General features: G+C 33.3%; 1 protein-coding gene across 2 annotated transcripts in view; it reads left to right on the top strand.

Annotated features, from left to right (window-relative positions):
• The first annotated feature begins 11,465 nt into the window (after window positions 1–11,465).
• The window catches only part of LOC21399764 (UDP-glucose:glycoprotein glucosyltransferase), a 20,760-nt gene continuing 12,452 nt past the window's right edge, over window positions 11,466–19,773 (top strand). For both annotated transcript variants that reach the window (XM_024168670.1, XM_024168669.1), the window contains exons 1-9: window positions 11,466–11,760; window positions 12,872–13,321; window positions 13,406–13,559; window positions 15,252–15,423; window positions 16,380–16,453; window positions 17,208–17,304; window positions 17,416–17,528; window positions 17,694–17,809; window positions 19,310–19,367. In XM_024168670.1, the coding sequence (XP_024024438.1) occupies window positions 11,600–11,760; window positions 12,872–13,321; window positions 13,406–13,559; window positions 15,252–15,423; window positions 16,380–16,453; window positions 17,208–17,304; window positions 17,416–17,528; window positions 17,694–17,809; window positions 19,310–19,367 (1,395 nt within the window). In that variant the 5' untranslated portion in view covers window positions 11,466–11,599. The remainder of the gene's footprint in view (window positions 11,761–12,871; window positions 13,322–13,405; window positions 13,560–15,251; window positions 15,424–16,379; window positions 16,454–17,207; window positions 17,305–17,415; window positions 17,529–17,693; window positions 17,810–19,309; window positions 19,368–19,773) is intronic.

Below are 19,773 nucleotides of genomic sequence, written 5' to 3'. Positions count from 1 at the left end.
AAACCGCACCTTACTTGACATGATGAGATCAATGTTAAGTTATTCTTCTTTACCCACTTCATTCTGGGGATATGCATTACAAACAATAGTATACATTCTGAACGTAGTTCCATCTAAGTCAATCCCCATAACACCCCTAGAGTTGTGGAATGTTGCAAACCTAGTTTGAGACACATTCGCATATGGGGGTGCCCAGCACATGTGTTGAAGGGAAAGACTGGGAAGTTGGAACCTCGCTAGAAAGTCTGCATATTTATGGGCTATCCAAAAGGAACAAGAGGAGGTATGTTTTATAGTCCTCAGGATAACAAAGTGTTTGAATCGACAAACGCTACGTTTCTTAAGCATAACTATATGGCACATTTCAAGTCCAGAAGCAAGATAGTTCTGGAAGAGTTGCTGGCTGATCAAATTAGCCCCATGCCGACAACAGTTGTTGGACGACAAAGAAGGGAGACCACTGACCATGATCAAACACCACCGCCGCCATGACGCAGTGGGAGGGAAATAAGATTGCCAACCCGCTATTGTGAAAATGGAGAAGCAAATGTTGCAGTCACCGATGGCAGTGAAGATGATCCATTGTCATACAGGATGGCAATGGATGATATTGATCAAGAAAAATGGCAAGAAGCCATGAAACTTGAAATGGAGTCTATGTACTCCAATTCTGTCTGAGAGCTTGTAGACCTACCAGAAGGCGTTAAGCCTATTGGTTGCAAATGGATCTATAAGAGAAAGAGATGAGCTGATGGAAAAGTTAAAACGTTCAAAGCAAGATTGGTTGCAAAGGGTTTTACCCAAAAGGAATGAGTAGACTATGAGGATACTTTTTCCCCTATAGCCATGCTAAAATCCATCCGCATACTTTTATCCATTGCTGCTCATTATGACTATGAGATATGGCAAATGGATGTAAAGACGACGTTTTTGAACGGCCATCTTGAAGAGACCATTCATATGGTCAAACCAGAGAGTTTCGTGGTAGAAGGCCAAGAGCAGAAAGTCTACAAATTGCAGAGGTCCATTTATGGACTAAAGCAAGCATCTAGATCTTGGAACGTCAGATTTAACGAAGCTATAAAATCTTATGGCTTTGAACAAAATCTTGGTGAACCTTGTGTCTACAAGCAAATTCAAGGAGATAAAATGAAGGATTTGGGAGAAGCCAACTATATTCTTGGGATCCAAATTATCCGGGATCGCAAGAATAAACTTTTGGCATTGTCTCAGGCATCGTATATTGACAAGGTGCTTGTCAGGTTTTCGATGTAAAACTCCAAGAAAGGAAATTTGCCTTCTCGACATGGAGTTTATCTCTCCAAGGAGCAGTGTCCAAAGACACCTCAAGAGGAAGAGGATATGAGACGAGTTCCCTAAGCATTGGCAGTTGGTAGCCTGAATTATGCAATGCTATGTACTAGACCTAACATATGCTATGCAGTAGGGTTGGTTAGCAGATACCAGTCAAACCCAGGATTAGATCATTGGGTTGCAGTCAAACACATACTCAAATATTTGAGGAGGACGAGAAACCATATGCTTGTATACTCTGGTAGGGATTTGATTCCTATTAGATATACTAATTCTGATTTTCAGTCAGATAGGGACTCTCGCAAGTCCACCTCGGGGGCAGTGTTCACTTTGAGAAATGGAGCCATCATATGAAAGAGTATCAAGCAATCTTGTATTGCTGACTCAACCATGGAGGCTGAGTATGTAGCGGCTTGTGAAGCAGCTAAGGAAGCTGTCTGGCTTCGTGAATTTCTGAAGGAATTGGAAGTTGTTCCAAATATGCATGAGCCTATCATACTCTATTGTGACAACAGTGGAGCAGTGGCCAATGCCAAGGAGCCCAGGAACCACCGCAAAGGAAAGCATATAGAGCGAAAATTTCACCTAGTCAGAGAGATTGTTTCTAGAGGAGACGTTTCAGTTGAAAAGATCGCATCCGCGAACAACATAGCTGATCCGTTTACCAAAACATTACCAGCTGGGAGTTTTGAGAGACATCTTAAGAGTATGGGACTTAGAGACATGCCTCATTTGCTTCAGGGCAAGTGGGAGATTATTGGGATATATGCTCATAAATCAAATAAGATGTAAATATTTTGCTGATTATCAATGAAATGAGAAATTTTTTCAATATTATTTTGCATACATGTGATGTTTTATAAATATCAAAATCCCTAGATTATTTTTTGATGTAACTTTAAACATTCTATATAATTGTTATATGCAGAGGATAATGTTTGAAATAAAATAATCTAAACTTGTCCATAATTATAAATTAAAGTTGAGATCTTTAATTTAAAATTACTAATGTGGTTCATTACGAATGAAATGAAACAATCTTATCCTAAATTGTTAATAATGAGATTATTGAAATGAAAGCATTTTATGTAATATGATTACATAGGACCGAAACGTGATCAATTATGAATCTCTAATAAATTCCGTTATTAAATAGAGTATTCAATATTAATCAATGATGGTCATATATGAATTAATCTTAATTCTGAATAATTAATAAACTCCTATTTATGATATTATGTTCTTTGACATATTGAGTAATGACACATGTAAATAGTGTCAAAGTCTTGGTATATTGGGAGCATAGTAAAATAAATAGCCGGGAATATTAATTTACAAGATGAATCCATTCCTTCATAATGAAGTAGATGGACGGTTCCCATAAGTGTTAATTCGGGACTTGAATAATAAGAGCGCTCAATTTTATGATTGGATCATAAAATATATTATTCATTAGAGGATCAATGGTACTTGTGGAGAAAGATATAATTAAAGATGTCAACAGAAAATACCTAACTTTAATTATGAACCGTTTATGGAGGATTAATTCGTATGTAGTGACTAATATCAATGGACAACACAAATTATGTGAATAATAATAATAATAATAATTGTAATAATAATATAATAATAATAGTAATAGTAATAGTAATAGTAATAATAATAATAATAGTAATAGTAATAGTAATAATAATAATAATAATAATAATAATAATAATAATAATTATTATTATTATTATTATTATTATTATTACTATTTTTTTTTTATTCATTTAAAAAAATATATTTTTTAATTCACAACATTTCCATGCACAACCAAACACAATAATGCAATATTCCTAGGAATTTGAGAAAGATTCATGTATGGAACCAAACACAATAATGTATTATTCGTAGGAATCATATTACCCTCCATCACTTTCCCGGGAATATGATTCCTATTGATTCCTGCATACCAAACGCCCCCTAGGTGGTTTCCTTATTCATTCATTTCATGTGTTGAGAAACCCATTAGAACACCCACACGTTCGAGTTCACGTAATCCGGAGATACATTGAGAAAGAACCGTGGTGTTTTTGGAATTTAAGAGCTCAAGACGGTATTAGAGGAGTTCAAGATTTACGTCCTAATCTAACGACGGTCAAATCCTCATTCCTTTCTTTAATATCTTTGTAGTTAAATTAACATGAATTAATGATCTCATTAAATTTTGATTTATGTGATTTGATCAATACCACGCTTCCGCACAATTTTTTTTTGAAAATTCTGTTTGAGAAACCAACAAAAAGAACCAAAATCAAAGTAATAATAGATTTTCAACAAAATATTTAATTTACCAAAATAAGAATCTATAGACCCGTTTAGTTCGCTGATTCAAGTTTTTAATTTGAGTTAAGATATAACTTTATGTGAGAGCTTTTTACTGTAGTAAAAAAGTTAGATATAACTATTTTTGAGAGCTTTTTACTATAGCAAAACTCGAATTCTAAACTCAAATCAATAAAATGAGCGGGGTCTATAACTTTCAAAATAAATAACTTTTAAATATTTTTACGTAAACAGGTTTGAATTTGTTTTATTCATTATATTCAAGATTTATGCGTTATTTATTTATGTAAACTGTTTCAATTTCTTCGTTTAGGTGACCGAACCAATCACCTTGCAATTTGGGGTCTGCATGTGTATTCTAAATACCCGTTTTAAAAAAGATGGGTATAAACCTTTTCTTTTATTTTTTGAGGGAGTTTTTATTTTATTTTTTATAGGACTGTTCTATCAGTAGTGTTAGTTTATAACTGTTATATCTGATCAAAATCACATTAAATTAAAAAATTATGCATAACATACAATTTTTGATATAAATTGACGGCTGAAAATAGAGAATTTTTAATTGTTCATTTTTTTTTAGATCCTATCAGAGAAGCTCCAAATGAACAATTAATTTTGACACGTGTAAAGTACTTGATATTCGTTCACTTCGCGGATTCGAGTTGTTAATTCGAGCTGAGATATGACATTTTTAGAGAACTTTTCACTGTAGCAGAAAAAGTTAGATGTGACATTTTCTGAGAATTTTTTACTGTAAAAACCTAAAACTGAAAACTCAAATCGGTGAAATGAACGAGGCCTAAATAAACTCCCATCACTGGTAACTATCAAAAAAAAAATCCCTGTTTTTCATAGAAAGGACTTTGTTGCAATCTCAACCTACTTCTCATAAAAGGGGCTTGTTTGCAATCTATTGAAACACACACCTCTCAAAGTTAAAAGAATGAAAATATTTATGTATTAATAATCCGGATTGAAAAAATTTTTGGAGAAAAAGGAATAATGATTTTGTAGTGTTTGAAGGATTAACTTAATGGTAGTTTCCCCTAACCATGCATCATAAATTATTATCGGGGACAACATTTTTTTTACGTCTATATATATATTGAATCCGGAAACAAAATAATAAGGAGGAAAATAAATAAAGAATAAATTAATTAAGAAGAAGATCATTTGACTCGCAGATGCCCCAGTTAAAAAACAGTGAATTACCGTACAAGTTTCTAAATTGAAACCATTAGACTTTTTCTTAGTAATTGATACGTGAATTGTTACATCGTGAAACCCTAAGAAAGCATCGTGCATTCATCATCTTTTATGTCTCCCCTTAGCTGTAAACTAAACGTTTGTTTCTTGTATTCATTTTTGAATCATGATTTATGTTTTTTTACAGTATATTTTCTCACAAAAAACATAAATAAAATGAGAATGATTTTGAATCATGATTCTAAATTCATAAACCAAACGTAAGTCTCTTAATTATGTGAAGGAAATAAGGTTTTTTTTTTTTTTTTTTGAAAATGGGAAATTGCATGGGCAAGAGAAAAAGGGGTTGTTCTTTTTCATTTTTGAGTTATGGTGACTTGAGTGATGATCTTGAGTTGAGTTTGAGTTATAACTTGAGTTGAAGTTGTAACTTGAGTTTGTGTTTGGATATGCACATTTGAGTTATGATTTGAATTGAGAATCTTTTGAGTTTGTATTTGAATGTCAAAATTTAAATTTGTATTTAGATAGTATTTTAATAAAAACTCAATAGTGATGAAAAATTTTAATATGATATATGGGTGAGATTTTATTCATCTTTTCGTTGTGAATGCATAGAAAAAAAATCATCTTAATCAGAATTAAAACGAAAAAGTTATGACATTTTTAATAATAAAAAAATATTGTTTATTAACTTGAGTTCGAGTTTATGAACTCGAGTTGAAAGGAAAATTTGAACTTAAGTTTAAACTCAAATTTTATAAAAAAATATGAATTTAAATAAAGTTGAAACTCGAGTTCAAACTTTTTCTTATTTTATTGAAAAAAACAACCCAAAATGATGTAAGGCAAGGGAATCCAAAAATGGGTCGAGAAATCGCAAGGGTAAAGATAAAGTAAGGGAACCCACAAATTTGCTCGATGATCATGATCTTACGTCCCTTGATCCTACGAAACGAGAGGTGATCAAAGAGGTACTATCAAGTCTTCTACGACCCGTGTGTATAATGTTCACTTAAGACTTTACTTTACATGCATTTATTTTACGGATTCAAACTACTAATTAAATCTTTTGTTATAATCTTCTACGATATTTGTTTCACAAGTTCAAACTATAGTATAGCGTTTAAACTTTTCTGTTATACTAGAATTTAGTTAGATTTTAGGATTAAGGGTCTGTTTAGTTCGCTGATTCGAGTTTTTAATTCGAGTTGAGATGTGATTTTGTGTGAAAATTTTTTACTGTAGTAAAAAAATTAGATGTGACTGTTTTTTAGAGATTTTTACTATAACAAAACTCAAATTATAAACTCGAATCGGTAAAATAAACGATACCTAATTTTCTGAGCTGCATGTTTTTAATGCTATGTTTGGTAGGAAGGAAATAAAATATGATAGAAAGGAAATATGGAAGTGATGGAAAATAGCAATGATGAAAAGGAAATTGATTTTTTTTTATGTTGTTTGGTATGAGAAGATGAAAATAAAATGAGCTTACCTTCACTTGTTTGGTATTAGAAGTTAAATTGGGAGGAAAGAAAAAATCTTACTCGTAAATTACTTTTATACCCTTAAATTTTTTGCTTGGATGTTGATAGAGAAAATGGTAGTTTAGTAACTTTGCTCACTTTAATGAGTTGTCTCAATTTTTTATCCCATTTTCTGCCCACTTGTGGAAAGAAAAAAAATGGTGGGACCCACATGTATTATTTTTCACTTCATTTCTCTTCCTTTCTCTTTTTTCTCCTACCAAACAACCTGCATTTTCATTTTCCCTTCTAAAATCCTTCCACCTTCTTCCTTCCTTCTACTTTTCTTTCCTACCAAACATAATTTCTCACACAAGTACAGACAAAAAACTTTCATTGCTTCCTCCATTGGACTAATATTATAATTGCAATTTCTTTTATGCTGTTTATTTAATCATCTAAATACATGACACAATTCGTTCAATCCTATACATATATAACTTGTTTATTAGGTTTTTTTTACTAATAACTTCTTTATTAGTTGACACAAGTTGTGCAATCCTTATAATTTCCAGTATACTTCTAGTTAATCATTTTTGTCGGCATGTATCATTAAAATATGTATAACAAGTTACCAAACTAGTTTCGTCACGTAGTAAGTAAGAAACTTTGTTTTAGGAGGAATACTTTTTTCACGTCTTTATATCTCTTTTTTGTCATTTTATTTTTTTATTTTATTATTATTATTATTTTTTGGTACTGTTTACCTCTTATGTTGTCCACAGATCGAGAAAATAGAGGAAACGCTTTCAATCCCAATGGCTTAGACATTTTCAATATCATTTTTAATGTAAAAAATTAAATGGCAAGCAAATCAACACAGAGATTTATCTTAAGGATGTGTTCGTTTGGTAGACTCAACTTGAGTAAGCCCAACTCAAGTTGAGCCCACAACTGAAATTGTTGTTCAATAAGTTCAGTCCGAATTGTGATTCAAATCACAATTCGAGTTAATGTTGAAGAAGTGGAATTCAACCACCCTCTGAATTCCTCTTAACTCGAGTCTTTTGCTACAGGAAAAGTCATCTGCCAAACTCTGCCAGATTCTCTTGTTACCGTTTCCTTGTCTCCATTCATCCTTTTGCTTCCCTCTTCCTCCGAAAGCTCTTTCTTCTCTGTGCATTCCCATCATCTACAGCCTTGATTCCCTGATTCGTAACCCGCGTGGTGAAGCTTCAACCCAGATCTGATCTTGTTTCGTTTGAGATATTGAGCCAGATTGTTTGGTGACCGAGGAAACCTTACCTCGCTGTTCACCGATTTGCCCAAAACGAAGAAAATAGCTCCTTCCTCAGAATCACGACGTCCTACACTGGGCGTTCTTCTGTGTAGATGTCTCCGCCATCGTCGATCTCAACCTCTGCATAAGTGGAGATATTCTGCCGGTCGTAGACGTTGGAGGAGAACTTTCTGTATTCCATATGCATCACGTTTGGGGCTATTCACGGAAGATTACACTCGTTCTTCCACCGGATCGAACACGGTAAGCCCTCCTCTCTTTCCCATACGATTTGTGAGATTGTAGTTGAACATTGGAACAAAATTTTTGTGGTGAAAATTTCTGAGATTAATAAGTGATTATAAAAAGTTCACTCAATGTTGCTCCTAGAACTCAAACTTCCAATATCAGGGGCCTGGACATTTTCAATATCATAATCTAAGGCAATGATAAATCAAACAGAATAAGCAAAGACAAAAAATATACAGATCTTTAAATTAGAAGCCAGTGGATCCACATAAATAACAAAAACAAATATTGAACGACTACAGTAGCAAATTTTCAGGAGTTTCAAGAAAGTTGAACCAAAATAAAAAATTGCAAACGAAATACAGTTTTTTCTATCGTTTCTGTTTTGGGAATCCTATGAACTGAGTTGCTGTAGAGAGAATTTAATGTGTTTGATCCTGTAGATGACAGCGGATGCTCTGCTTTGATAAACCCCAAACGCGAGTACGGCGGATCTGCCAAAGAAGTTTACCAGCGGCAACGACAACGGAAACACTTGTATCGAGGACAACGGCTAGGCACTCAGAAACGGCGTTTCACACTACATCGACTCAATATTACGGTCAATTGAGGACGCCGCTTCACTCTCTTCGGAGCAATTGACTCCGTTTTGAAAACTGAAGAAGACAGGGAAGACAAAGGAATGGATTTTCTTTTTTGTTCTTTGTTTCAGAATCAGGAAAAAAGGGTGGTCTTTGAGGGATTTATGGGTGAATGATGAAGGGAAAAATCAGGGACCCTCGATTTGCACAAGCCTAGAGAATCAAATTGCATCCGCGACCGCTGAAGGTTGGAACCTTTCTCAAGGAATCCGACTGTAGCATATGGGAGATGGTGAGAGAGAGAGAGAGCTCTTTTCCCTTTCTCGTGAGCCCAGCAGCAGTAACTAACTTTGGAAAGAAAGGAGGGATGACATGCAATGGTAATACGCGCCTGTGAAAAGGCTGCATGTAGAGAATCTACACCGTAGTAGACGGATTCGAGTAATTAGAATTCAAGGAGTAGGTGATGTTTCATAACTCGAATTCAAACTCGAGTATTGAATTTGAGTTTGAGTTACCGAACGCAACATAAGTCAAAACGACTAAAAATTTACATCCGAATGATCAGCAAATGAAATCACATTTTTGACCGACCGACCTTTTTTGTTACTTCATTTATAAGCAACATATTTCCTTCTATTATTGCTCTTTAAATTTTCCCTTCTTCCTTATGATAAGAAAAAAAAATATAAGAGAGAGAGAAATGGGGTTTCTACTTCAGAAGCCAGTTCTCTTTAGTTAACTTATAGCTTCATTATTAATAACGTAGTAGTTATCTCCTATTTAATGCAGTTAGCACATATATATATATATACATATTCAATATTGATATATCTATAAAGACTTAAGAGCATTTTGGATACATAACCTCAACTTATAATCATTGCATCTTATTGTTAGTATTATTATTTTTTGAATTGCGTATGTTATTTTTTCACACATTATTATTTATTTATAAATATAGTTCAAAGACCTTCATAATTGAAATGGACCAATATATTCTTTTTTTTATTAGAACAATATATTCTTATTGACTTAAGAATGTCATACGAAATTGACTTTCACATTCCGTTGGAGATTTGTCTAAATCATGGGCTATACTAATACACAAAAGTGTTGTTGTTTTTTTTTTCTTTAATATTTTTTTTTCTTTCGAAAACACAATGTAAAGTTAAAGAATTACTCTCACACGTTTTAAATATCCTCAGGCACGTCCATTTTTACGTACCTTTGCATGTTTTTTTTTTCTTGTCTAAAAAAATTCACCCTTATAACAACGTGTCTTCTAATATTCATTCTTTATAATATGAAATACTATACCAAACAGAAACTCTTTAGTCATGTTTAAAATTGATCCCGTTTTTATTTTTTACGTTTTTTGAAAAAGAAAAAATAAAAACGTTTATAAAATGGTGTTTGGCGCAATAAAGACAAAAAAAGGAAATGAAAACGATTTTTAGTTTATTGTAAAATGAAAGAGAAATGAAAAGAGAGAGACATTAATGGTTTTTTTATACTGAAAATAATCTTTTGATAAAACTACAAAACACATTTTCAAAAATGATTTATGTCTGAGATTAAAAACGTTTTCATTTTCATTTTCATACAAAAAAATAAAATAATTTTAGAACGAATTCCAAACGCGGACCTTATGTTGTGTGCTAGAAAAAAAGAATCCTTATGTTAGGATGAGGAAAAATTAACATAATTGACACGTGGTAGATGACATAGAGGTCTTTTGATAACTCTATTACGTCCAGAGTTAATTTGACTTTAAAGTATTGATATAATTTAAAATTCTAATTGTTTAGGATGATAAACTAAAATACTATTTAATTTTAATTAAAATGATAATCTCTTGGTTCAGTTTTGTGTAACTGCATGTGAATGAGCTAGCAGAATAATTATACACTAAATTATTTAACGATCTTCATTTTTACTAAATTATTTAACGATCTCCATTTTTTGTGTGATATGTGTTATTTGTGTTAAATATTAACATTGTTACAAGCTCTTACTAGCTTGATGAAATTGCCCCAGGCACGTCTGTTTACATACCTTGCAAAAAAAGTATTTAAAATTATTATGAACAATTAACACTGATCGAGTACAAATGATTATAATTTGTTATTTGAACAAGTATAAAATTTGAATCTCCAAAATTAGGATATGCAAATATGAATAAATATAGCCAATCTATAGCGTTTTGTCCTCTCACACGAATTTCAAAAGCTACTATTTGAGATCTATGAAGACCTCTTTCGCTTCGCGGGTTTGAATATTTAAATTTTATATGATTTGAATTGGCGTTTAGTAGTGTAAGGTCTAAACATTGAATAAAATTTGAACCAATATTTAGTTACATTATTAGAACATGAGTTTTTAAAAAATGTGAGTGAAAATGACCGGTGAGAACTTTTAGATTGATTTTTGAACAGTAAAATGGGTGAGTTTTTAATTCGAGTTGAGATGTGATTTTATATGAGAATTTTTTACTGTAACAAAAAAGTTAAATGTGACTGTTTTTGAGAGATTTTTACTATAACAAAACTTGAATTCTAAATTCAAATCGATAAAATAAACGAGACCTAAATCTCCACCGGCAAGCTTGAAACCCACTTATTCGTCGTTCAACGTTGTTGCTATATCCTCACACAGATCCACGTCCCTCTCTTAAATCGATTTGAAAAATAAATAAATTTGTGACAGTAAAGAGTTTAAGGTTTAAATTAGCATAATTTTCAGTACAAGGTCAAATTACATAAAAGAGAATAAAGTTTAGAATCTTTGATATATTAGCATAATTTATTTATTATTTATTTTTACTTTTTCAGTACCAGTTCACACCAACCTTCGAAACTCAAAAAACACAATCCAATCACCGTCCTCCACGTCATATCGTACGACGTGGTCGTAATCGAGTTTCTCGATTACCCAAAACACCCTTCATCTTCTTACATAAAGACGAATATATCCCTCAAACCTCAAGAAGTCGTTCCTTTGGTCATCGCCGAGCGAGTCAAGTCTGAGTCTGCCCAGAATAAAAGAGCTTTTTTACTCTCCGATTCCTCAATGGCAGATCCACTTGGACCCATGTACCATTGAAAGATCCAAACCCCTTTGGGTTAGAAATTACGTTTCTTTTTTTTTTTTGCTTTTTACTGAAGCAGATAATGGAGACCCGTTTTAGATCCGGGTTTTGTGTTCTTATCGTTCTCGTCTTCGTGGGACTTTGTGGGGTTCGTTCCGTTTGTGCCGAAAATCGAAGACCTAAAAATGTCCAGATTTCTGTTCAGGCCAAGTGGTCCGGAACTCCATTGCTTTTGGAAGCTGGGTACATTTTTCTTTTTTTTGTGATTCTGGTCTGAATTCAGTTTTTTTCCCTATTTTTTAATTGGGTAATTGAGGGTTGTTCCCCTTTTTTTTTTTTTTTTCTAATCCATTGCTGATCTGAAATTTATATTTTGATGCATATACTTGGGAAAGTTGACTGGGTTTATGGTAACGTATTATATTTATCAGTTGGAGTCAGTCCATTCTTCGGAGAATTATAAGATGAAAAAAGTACAACTTAAACAATATTCCAGAAACTTTGCCAATTGCACCCTTAAAATGAAGCTTAGAGCTCGTTTGCTTAGTGGGTTTGAATAGAAATTCGAATTTTTTGAGAGAGAAAACAGTGTAGCGAAAAGGTTTGAACCGCAGTTCAAACTGCAAACTAGCATTAGTTATTTTTGTTGAGCTGTAGACTGATCGTTTTAAATTTCATTTTCTTGATGCTGAAACTTGTCTTACGGGTTTTTAAACTTTTTTTTTTCTTTCTGGGTGATCTTTTGTGCTACATCCATCTTTTATTTTTATTATTTCTTTTATCCTTGAGGGTAAATTTAATTCTTCTTTTGGGTAGTCTATGATTTTGTTGGTGTGCTTTCCTCTAGTGCTGTTATTTTGAGGAGTCTAATCTTATTGTGTTGTTCTCCTTTATCTTTTGGTAAAAATCTCTTATTTGTCTAAAGATTTTTCATTGAAGAAAATAAGCTATTATTAAGGAGAACTTTGCGGTAGCGAGAAAAGCATAATGCTTGGAGAATGAGTTCAAAGTCGAAAAAGGCAGAAATGAAAATATTATGGTTCAAACTTCTTATTCAAGTGAGCAAAGAGATATTATGGTGCAGCCTTTTAATTCAAACAAGTAAAGAAACATAATTTTCTCTAAATCCGATAAAGATAGCGCATAGGTGATTTTAGTAACAGTCTTATCTTAATATTTTCTCCTGGACAAATTATGCCGTTTCTTCTGAGCGAAGTAGCCAGATAGCTGCCTTACGATACGTATATGCTGCAGTACGACTTTTCTGCATTACCCTATAACCAGAAATTCTGCCATTTCTATATTTTTAACATTTTGTTGGATTGTGATAAATTCTGTTTTGCCTTGCTTGCAGTGAACTATTATCTAACGAATGGAAGGACTTTTTCTGGGACTTCATTGAGGTATGGCTTCATTCGGAGAACGATGATGCTGATTCTTATAGTGCGAAGGATTGTCTCAAGAAAATTTTAAGACATGGACGCTCTCTTTTAAGTGAACCATTGGCCTCGATATTCGAATTCACTCTTACTTTGAGATCAGCTTCCCCGAGATTGGTGCTTTACCGACAATTAGCCGAGGAGTCTCTTTCATCTTTTCCTTTGACTGATGAAACCACTCAAAATAGTCTTGGCGAGGGAATTTCAGAAACAAATGAGCAGTTGCAAACAAAAAAGTCAGATCCCTTAAGTGTTGGTGTGAACCCAAAAAGCCCCAACGGAAAATGTTGCTGGGTAGATAATGGGGGCACCTTATTCTTTGATGTTGCAGACTTGCGATCATGGCTTCAGAGCTCTAGTGACCCGTATGAATTGCTCTATCCCTTTTTGGTTTATTAGTTGCGCATTTCATATTTCCTTACACTTCTTCTTTGTTTCCTTGTTTCCAGAGCTGTAGATTCATTTCAGCAGCCTGAACTCTTTGAATTTGATCACATTCATGTTCATTCAAGTGCTGGAAGTCCAGTTGCTATTCTTTACGGGGCTCTTGGAACCGATTGCTTTCGCGAGTTTCATTTCACCTTAGTAGAAGCTGCTAAAGAGGTCCAGAACTTGTATTATAGCATTATTTTGTTACTATTTTGGTATTAGAGATGCGTCGGACTTTCTTTATTTGTTGCTTGTTTTTGCGTGATTTGTGTTCTAAAAGTGTAGGTTTTTTGTTGTAGTGATAGAAAATATGATGGTACGTGTAGTTGATCCCATCACATTTGTTAGAAGTGTCCAGGATCGTCTTCTCTAATAATAGCTACTTAGATGCACTATTTATTGTATCCTATTTTTAGTCTGTTTAGTATTAGTTGGTAGATACAATTAATATCCAATCCTTGTATATATTAGTGTTTTTCCTGAGTAATAAAACATAACAGAGGTATTTTCACTTATAGCATTTATGATTAAGACAGAATGGAATGGGCTTTGGATTTTTATGGTCTCTGTATCCAGCACTTTATATTGCTTACTATCCGAAATAGTTAAAAACTTTCAGGATTAAAAATATGCTAATATTAGTTGCCTTCTAAACTGAGTAAAATTTTCTATTATAGTTGTCGACTTTGATTCGGATGGTTATATATTACATAATGAGTGTACAACATAATAATTTATTGGTGTGCATATTGGAGGCTCATCTAGAAGTGTTTCGAGGTCGATTTCCCTTGGCTGCCTAAGTTACTATTTTTTGTACTAACTTTTTTTTTTCTCCGTGCCTTTATTTAGCATGTTCTTTTGAATTTTTATCTCTTCTAGTCTTCTTGGTCTGTTAACTGAATTTCAAGTTTTTTACCAAATCTGAATGATAATGAAACTCCAGGTCATGTCTCTTTGCTGTCTGTTATTGAAGAACTGTCCTGGGATGGATTCCTAAGGGTTTGGTTCTTTGATTTTTTGGGGGTCTTCACTTGTATATCTTATTTGCATTGCTTGCTTGATGGTTCTTATTAGGTGAGCTATGATTCTTTTCACTTCATTTTGAAAAGTTTGATCCGTGGGTAAGAGAAACTTACTACTATGTTCCTCAAAGGAAATGGCGTTTTCTGTCTCTCCATCTTGTTATTTTCCCCCTATAGAAAAGAGATGAGCAGAGTTTTAATGCCTGTTCTTATGTTGACCAACGGCTTAAATTTTTGGTATTATTTGCTGAGTGAAGCTGGTTTCTTTTGGCTATCTCTCTGTGTTGAGTTTCGTTTGTTGAGAATTTCTCAGGGTTTGGAGTCACCAGAAGAGCCAAAGTTTGATTAAGAAATTCAGTTTCTCTGTATCTGGAGTGTGTTGTGATTGGAAAGAAATTCCTGAATTTCCAATGAAAATTTTTTCTGTTTCTTTCTTTTGGGTTTTCTGTTTTATCTCTCTTTTAAGACCTGTTGTCCTTTTTTCTTTGAGGTTGTCTTTCTAATCAATAATAGGAAGTTTCTTATAAAAAAGCTGTTCCTTTGGAGTAGTTCTTTTTGTGCTTCTTTATTTGCTTTCACAGAAAAATAGTTTGAAATTCTATTTCTATGAATTGGAAAAATGTTGTGCAATCCTCAAAAAAAAAAAAAAAAACTGTGTAATCTTTTCTTCCTTTTCTTTTTGTGTGGATTTTTACCATGTATTCTGTGTCTTGTTTTTTTGTTTGTTTTGGTGAACTTTTGGTCTTCCGAATTTGTAGAAATAAATTCTTTTTCCTACAGAAGAGGTGTGAATTTGTTTATTTTCCTTCGAGACAGCTGATTTTATAACCATAATAACTTCCAGGGAAAAGTTAGGTATGCTGTCAGACCTGTATTACCTTCTGGCTGTGAAGCGAAAATTGGCCATTGCGGTGGTGTTGGTACACGAAATTCTTTAAACTTGGGCGGTTATGGTGTGGAGCTTGCTTTGAAGAATATGGAATATAAGGCTATGGACGATAGTACAGTAAAGAAAGGTTAGAAACGTTGAATTTCAGGCGGTTCTTTTTTCTGTTTCTTTTTTTTTTTTTTAAATTTTATTTATTTTAATCCATGTTGTCTTTCTGAAAGAAAATTCATAAAATCTGATGCATGCAGGTAGTGATGTCTGATGAATGCTACTGTTCTTTCTGTTATTTTGAATGTGCTTTACCTTTCAAGTCACTGTAACTAGTAGTCATCTCCTCGTTTCTTTTCTTGTCTCTTTGTTAGTTGCTTATGGTGTGAATTCCTAATAGAGGGCACTGTTTAGCTTTGCAAATCCCAAGTCGCTTGAGATAATAGTTGCATTTAATTCATTGGTTTCCAAGCTTTTTTTGATGAAACAAGTTTCTCTTCCACTTGAACTATGTATCTTATACGAGAGACAAATTTTGTTGAAGAATAAAAACCTAAGTACCATACACATCCAAGGATAATGTATCCTTAGGTAGTTGAGAAAAGAAAAAAAATAATAATGAAAAAGGAGCTGGGAGAGTTTTTAATGTTTTCTGTCCGAGTCTCTACATGAACTGCATAGGATGTTTTGCTATATACAATTATCGTGTCTCTTCATTTTAATTGTTACTCACTTCCAGTTGTAGGTCTCGCTTCGTTGTTTATATATATATATATGTGTGTTTTCTAATTTTGAAAAGAGACTCTAGAAAAAGTAAATAACCTGCAGAATACTGGTTGATGGAAAACAGATGAGTCATAATAAAGCTTTTGTTTTAATTTTAATTGTCTGTAGATGAATTATGCGAAGTAAACTTCTCTAAGTCCTCAATGTTTATGGAAAAAGTTCTAATTTTAATTGTCTGTAGATGAATTATGCGAAGTAAACTTCTCTAAGTCCTCAATGTTTATGGAAAAAGTTCTGTTTCTTGCATCTATGTTGTGATTAAGTAATTCATAAGAAATGATCCTAAAAATTGTGAGATTTGAGTTGTAGGTATCACATTGGAAGATCCTCATACTGAAGACCTCAGCCAAGAAGTTAGAGGGTTCATATTTTCTAAAATTCTGGTTTGTTTCCTTTATTGTAACCTCATTCAACATCAGCAATTGTACATCAATTTTAGTTGGTTTTGGGAACAAGTGGCCATTTGGTAATAATAGTTTGTATGTTTCAACAAAGAAAAATGTACTATTACGGTTACTTGCTGAGATTATTGCTCTGGTTCACATGTTACACTGGTAGTCTCAACTGAGTTGTGCCAGTTGGCATTACAATATCGTATCTGCATGCTTGTTAATTTCTTTTCTTTTTTCCACCCTTCCTTTATGAAGAATTATAATTACGAACTAATTGAAAACATCGCAAACTGTTTTGCTTTTTCTGTAGCAGCCGCCATACTTTTTTCTCTTCATTAGACATACACAAACACACAGATTCAGCACTGGGGATCTTAGACCCTTTTTCCTTAAAAATAAAATTTTCATTAGGGGAAAAAAAAGGAAATGAAAAGGTATAGCTGTGGAGGAGAAGTCGTCCAACAAAACAACAAAAGATATTGAAAAAAGATACAAAAGACTTGTCCGATTATAGAAAATGCTATAGTCAATATTTAATCATGTGAATTGAAGGTTAAATTTTGTGCCAATTTGGAGGAATATATATATATATATTGAAATGAATTTGTATGAGCAATTTGTTTCAGATGAAGGCAGGAAATGTGAGGGCTAAAAACTTCTGTTTTTTGTTTTTTTCTTGTTCTAATAAATTTTGTACTCACAGTTAAATGTGATGATAATTTATTTTCTGTCCTATTGCTTGCAGGAACGCAAACCTGAGCTGACATCGGAGATAATGGCTTTCAGGGATCACCTATTATCAACAACAATATCTGATATGCTTGATGTTTGGGAACTAAAAGGTTTTTCTATTGATAGGCTTTTCTTGTGTCAAGTATAATAAATTGCAAGCAATTTTGTATGATCGTGTCATTTTTATTTTTTATTTTTTCTCTCTCTCTTCTTCTCAATAGATTTAGGACATCAAGCTGCACAGAGGATTGTGCAGGCTTCGGATCCTCTGCGGTCAATGGAGGAAATCAATCAAAATTTTCCCAACATTGTTTCTTCTTTATCACGGATGAAGGTAGACAAGTCTGTTACAGTTATTAAGTTTCATATAAATAATGCGCCGTGTGGAGATTTTGCATTATGTTATATTGAATTTCCAGTTTAAGTGCTGACTTATTGTGCCTTAATTTTTTTATTTCTTTTAATAAGAAGCACAAAATGTTTGTTTTCTGTTTTGCAGCTTAATGATTCAGTCAAGGATGAAATAACTGCAAACCAGCGAATGATCCCGCCTGGAAAGTCTTTAATGGCTCTGAATGGTGCTTTGATCAATATCGACGATGTGGACCTTTATTCGTAATAATTTTTCTCTCTCCAAATTTCTTTTCCTTCTTTCCTATATAAGACCTTGCTTTTTTTGTTTTTTTTGTTTTTTGTTTTATTTATTATGCATTTTGCTATTTAGGGGCCATTTACTGATGATAGTATAATTTCAAGCAGATTTAATCACTTCACTTATCCATTTAGTATTTCCAGGATGCCTACATGTCATGCATATAACTTAACATTCTTTACTGAAAGAGCTCACGCACAGTTTGTTTTGTAGTATTTAGTTAAATAGAAAAATATGGTGCTTCCAAAGATTTTCCCGTTTCTTTGATTATTTTGAAATGGAAATTTGTAGTGGGGTCTTGAAGTGTTATTGAGTTCTTTGGCTTTTCTTTTATTATTATTATTATTTTTTTCCAAATATTTGATGCTATTTCCCTTTTGTTTTCGGAAATTCTTGTGGATCTTTAGTTCTTGTTTCCTTTCTATTGTTTTCAGTGTCAATACAGGATGTTTATTATTATTATTATTATTATTATTTTTTAAGATGTGTCTGTGGGATGACCTTTCATTGGATGGACGGGTATTTGTGGCTTCTCTATCAGTTCCCATCTCTGAAAATATGCCTTCCTGTGTTTCTTATTAAGAAAGATGTCTTGGTGGGTAGAGCTTTCGTTGGATGGACTGAAATTTGTGGCTTCACTTTCAGTTCCCCATCTCTAAAGACGTGAATTCCTATGTCGGAAGGATGTTGTAACTTTCTTCTTCAGCTCTGTCGCACATTTATTTATTGGTTTTTGCTTGATGTTTTGCTAAAGTATCTTTCTGTCTTTACTTTTCTAGTTTTTAGTTTTTGGTTCAAAAAAGGGGAGTTAGCACCCTCCCATCCTACACTTATTGATACTTGTAAAGACAGAATTCCATCCCAGACCTTTGGTGTAAATGGGTCTTACCAACTGAAACAGCTTGTACGTTTTGTGACAAGAGATATTCAATACTCAGTAGTCAGTATTAATTTTGACTATTCAGGAACAGAAGTGTCAAGTACAGTCTCTCTTATTTTATTGTCATGCATTGAACAATTGTTCCCTTCTCTAGCAGAAAGGAAGCCAAAATTGGGGTTAATCAAAAGCCAGTTAGTCACTGAACTGAAGTGAAACCTTGTCTTCACTTGCTGTCCAGAATAGTTGAACTTTGTGTGGCTGTGTTTCTAGAACAATGGTATACAAATCCTCCTGCTGTTTGGCCTCAGGCTCAGCTTATTCTGTCGGCAACCAGAAACTTGATCTGTCACCCCCTAATTTTTTTATTTTTTATTTTATTTTTATTTGTAAGTCTTCTTGATGTCTTATTGAAACAACCACTTTAGCCAAAGATGGCGTATTCCCTATACTTTTATTTTCTTACCTAGCTTGGTTACGCTTGACATATGCACTTTGTTCATTGAATGTCTAAACTTATCATAATTAATTTATTTATATGACTCCTAAGTCCTAACATATAATAACTTTTTCCTTTCTTTCATAGGTTGGTTGACTTGGTGCATCAGGATTTATCATTGGCTGATCAGTTTTTAAAATTGAAGGTGATTAGCATTCAATCTTATAATTCGAAATGCCTGGAATACTATGGGCCTGTTTGTTTTTGTTTTCGTTTTTGTTTTTCACGTTTTTCGAAGCTAAAAAATGAAAACACACTCTAAAAACGTGTTTGGCACAAAACTTTTCAAAAAACAAAAACAAAAACGTTTGTCTTTTTGTGAAAAAATGAAAACGAAAAAAATCCGTTTTCTCGTTTTCGTTTTCATTCTTCTGAAAACAGTTTTCATTTTTTTTTTTTTTCTTCTCTCTCTTCTCCACTGCCCACCACCCCCGACAGCCCCCTCCCCCACTCCGACATCAACACCGACTGAAGGAGATGAAGGACGACAGAGAGAGATGTCGCCGGAAATGTGGTCGCTCGGTGGCTATCGTCAGTTGTCGGAGGGCGCC

The sequence above is a fragment of the Morus notabilis genome, unplaced genomic scaffold (genome assembly GCF_000414095.1).
Source record: "Morus notabilis unplaced genomic scaffold, ASM41409v2 Scaffold1285, whole genome shotgun sequence".
Taxonomy (NCBI): Eukaryota; Viridiplantae; Streptophyta; class Magnoliopsida; order Rosales; family Moraceae; genus Morus; species Morus notabilis.
This window is presented reverse-complemented; position numbering and strand designations above follow the sequence as displayed.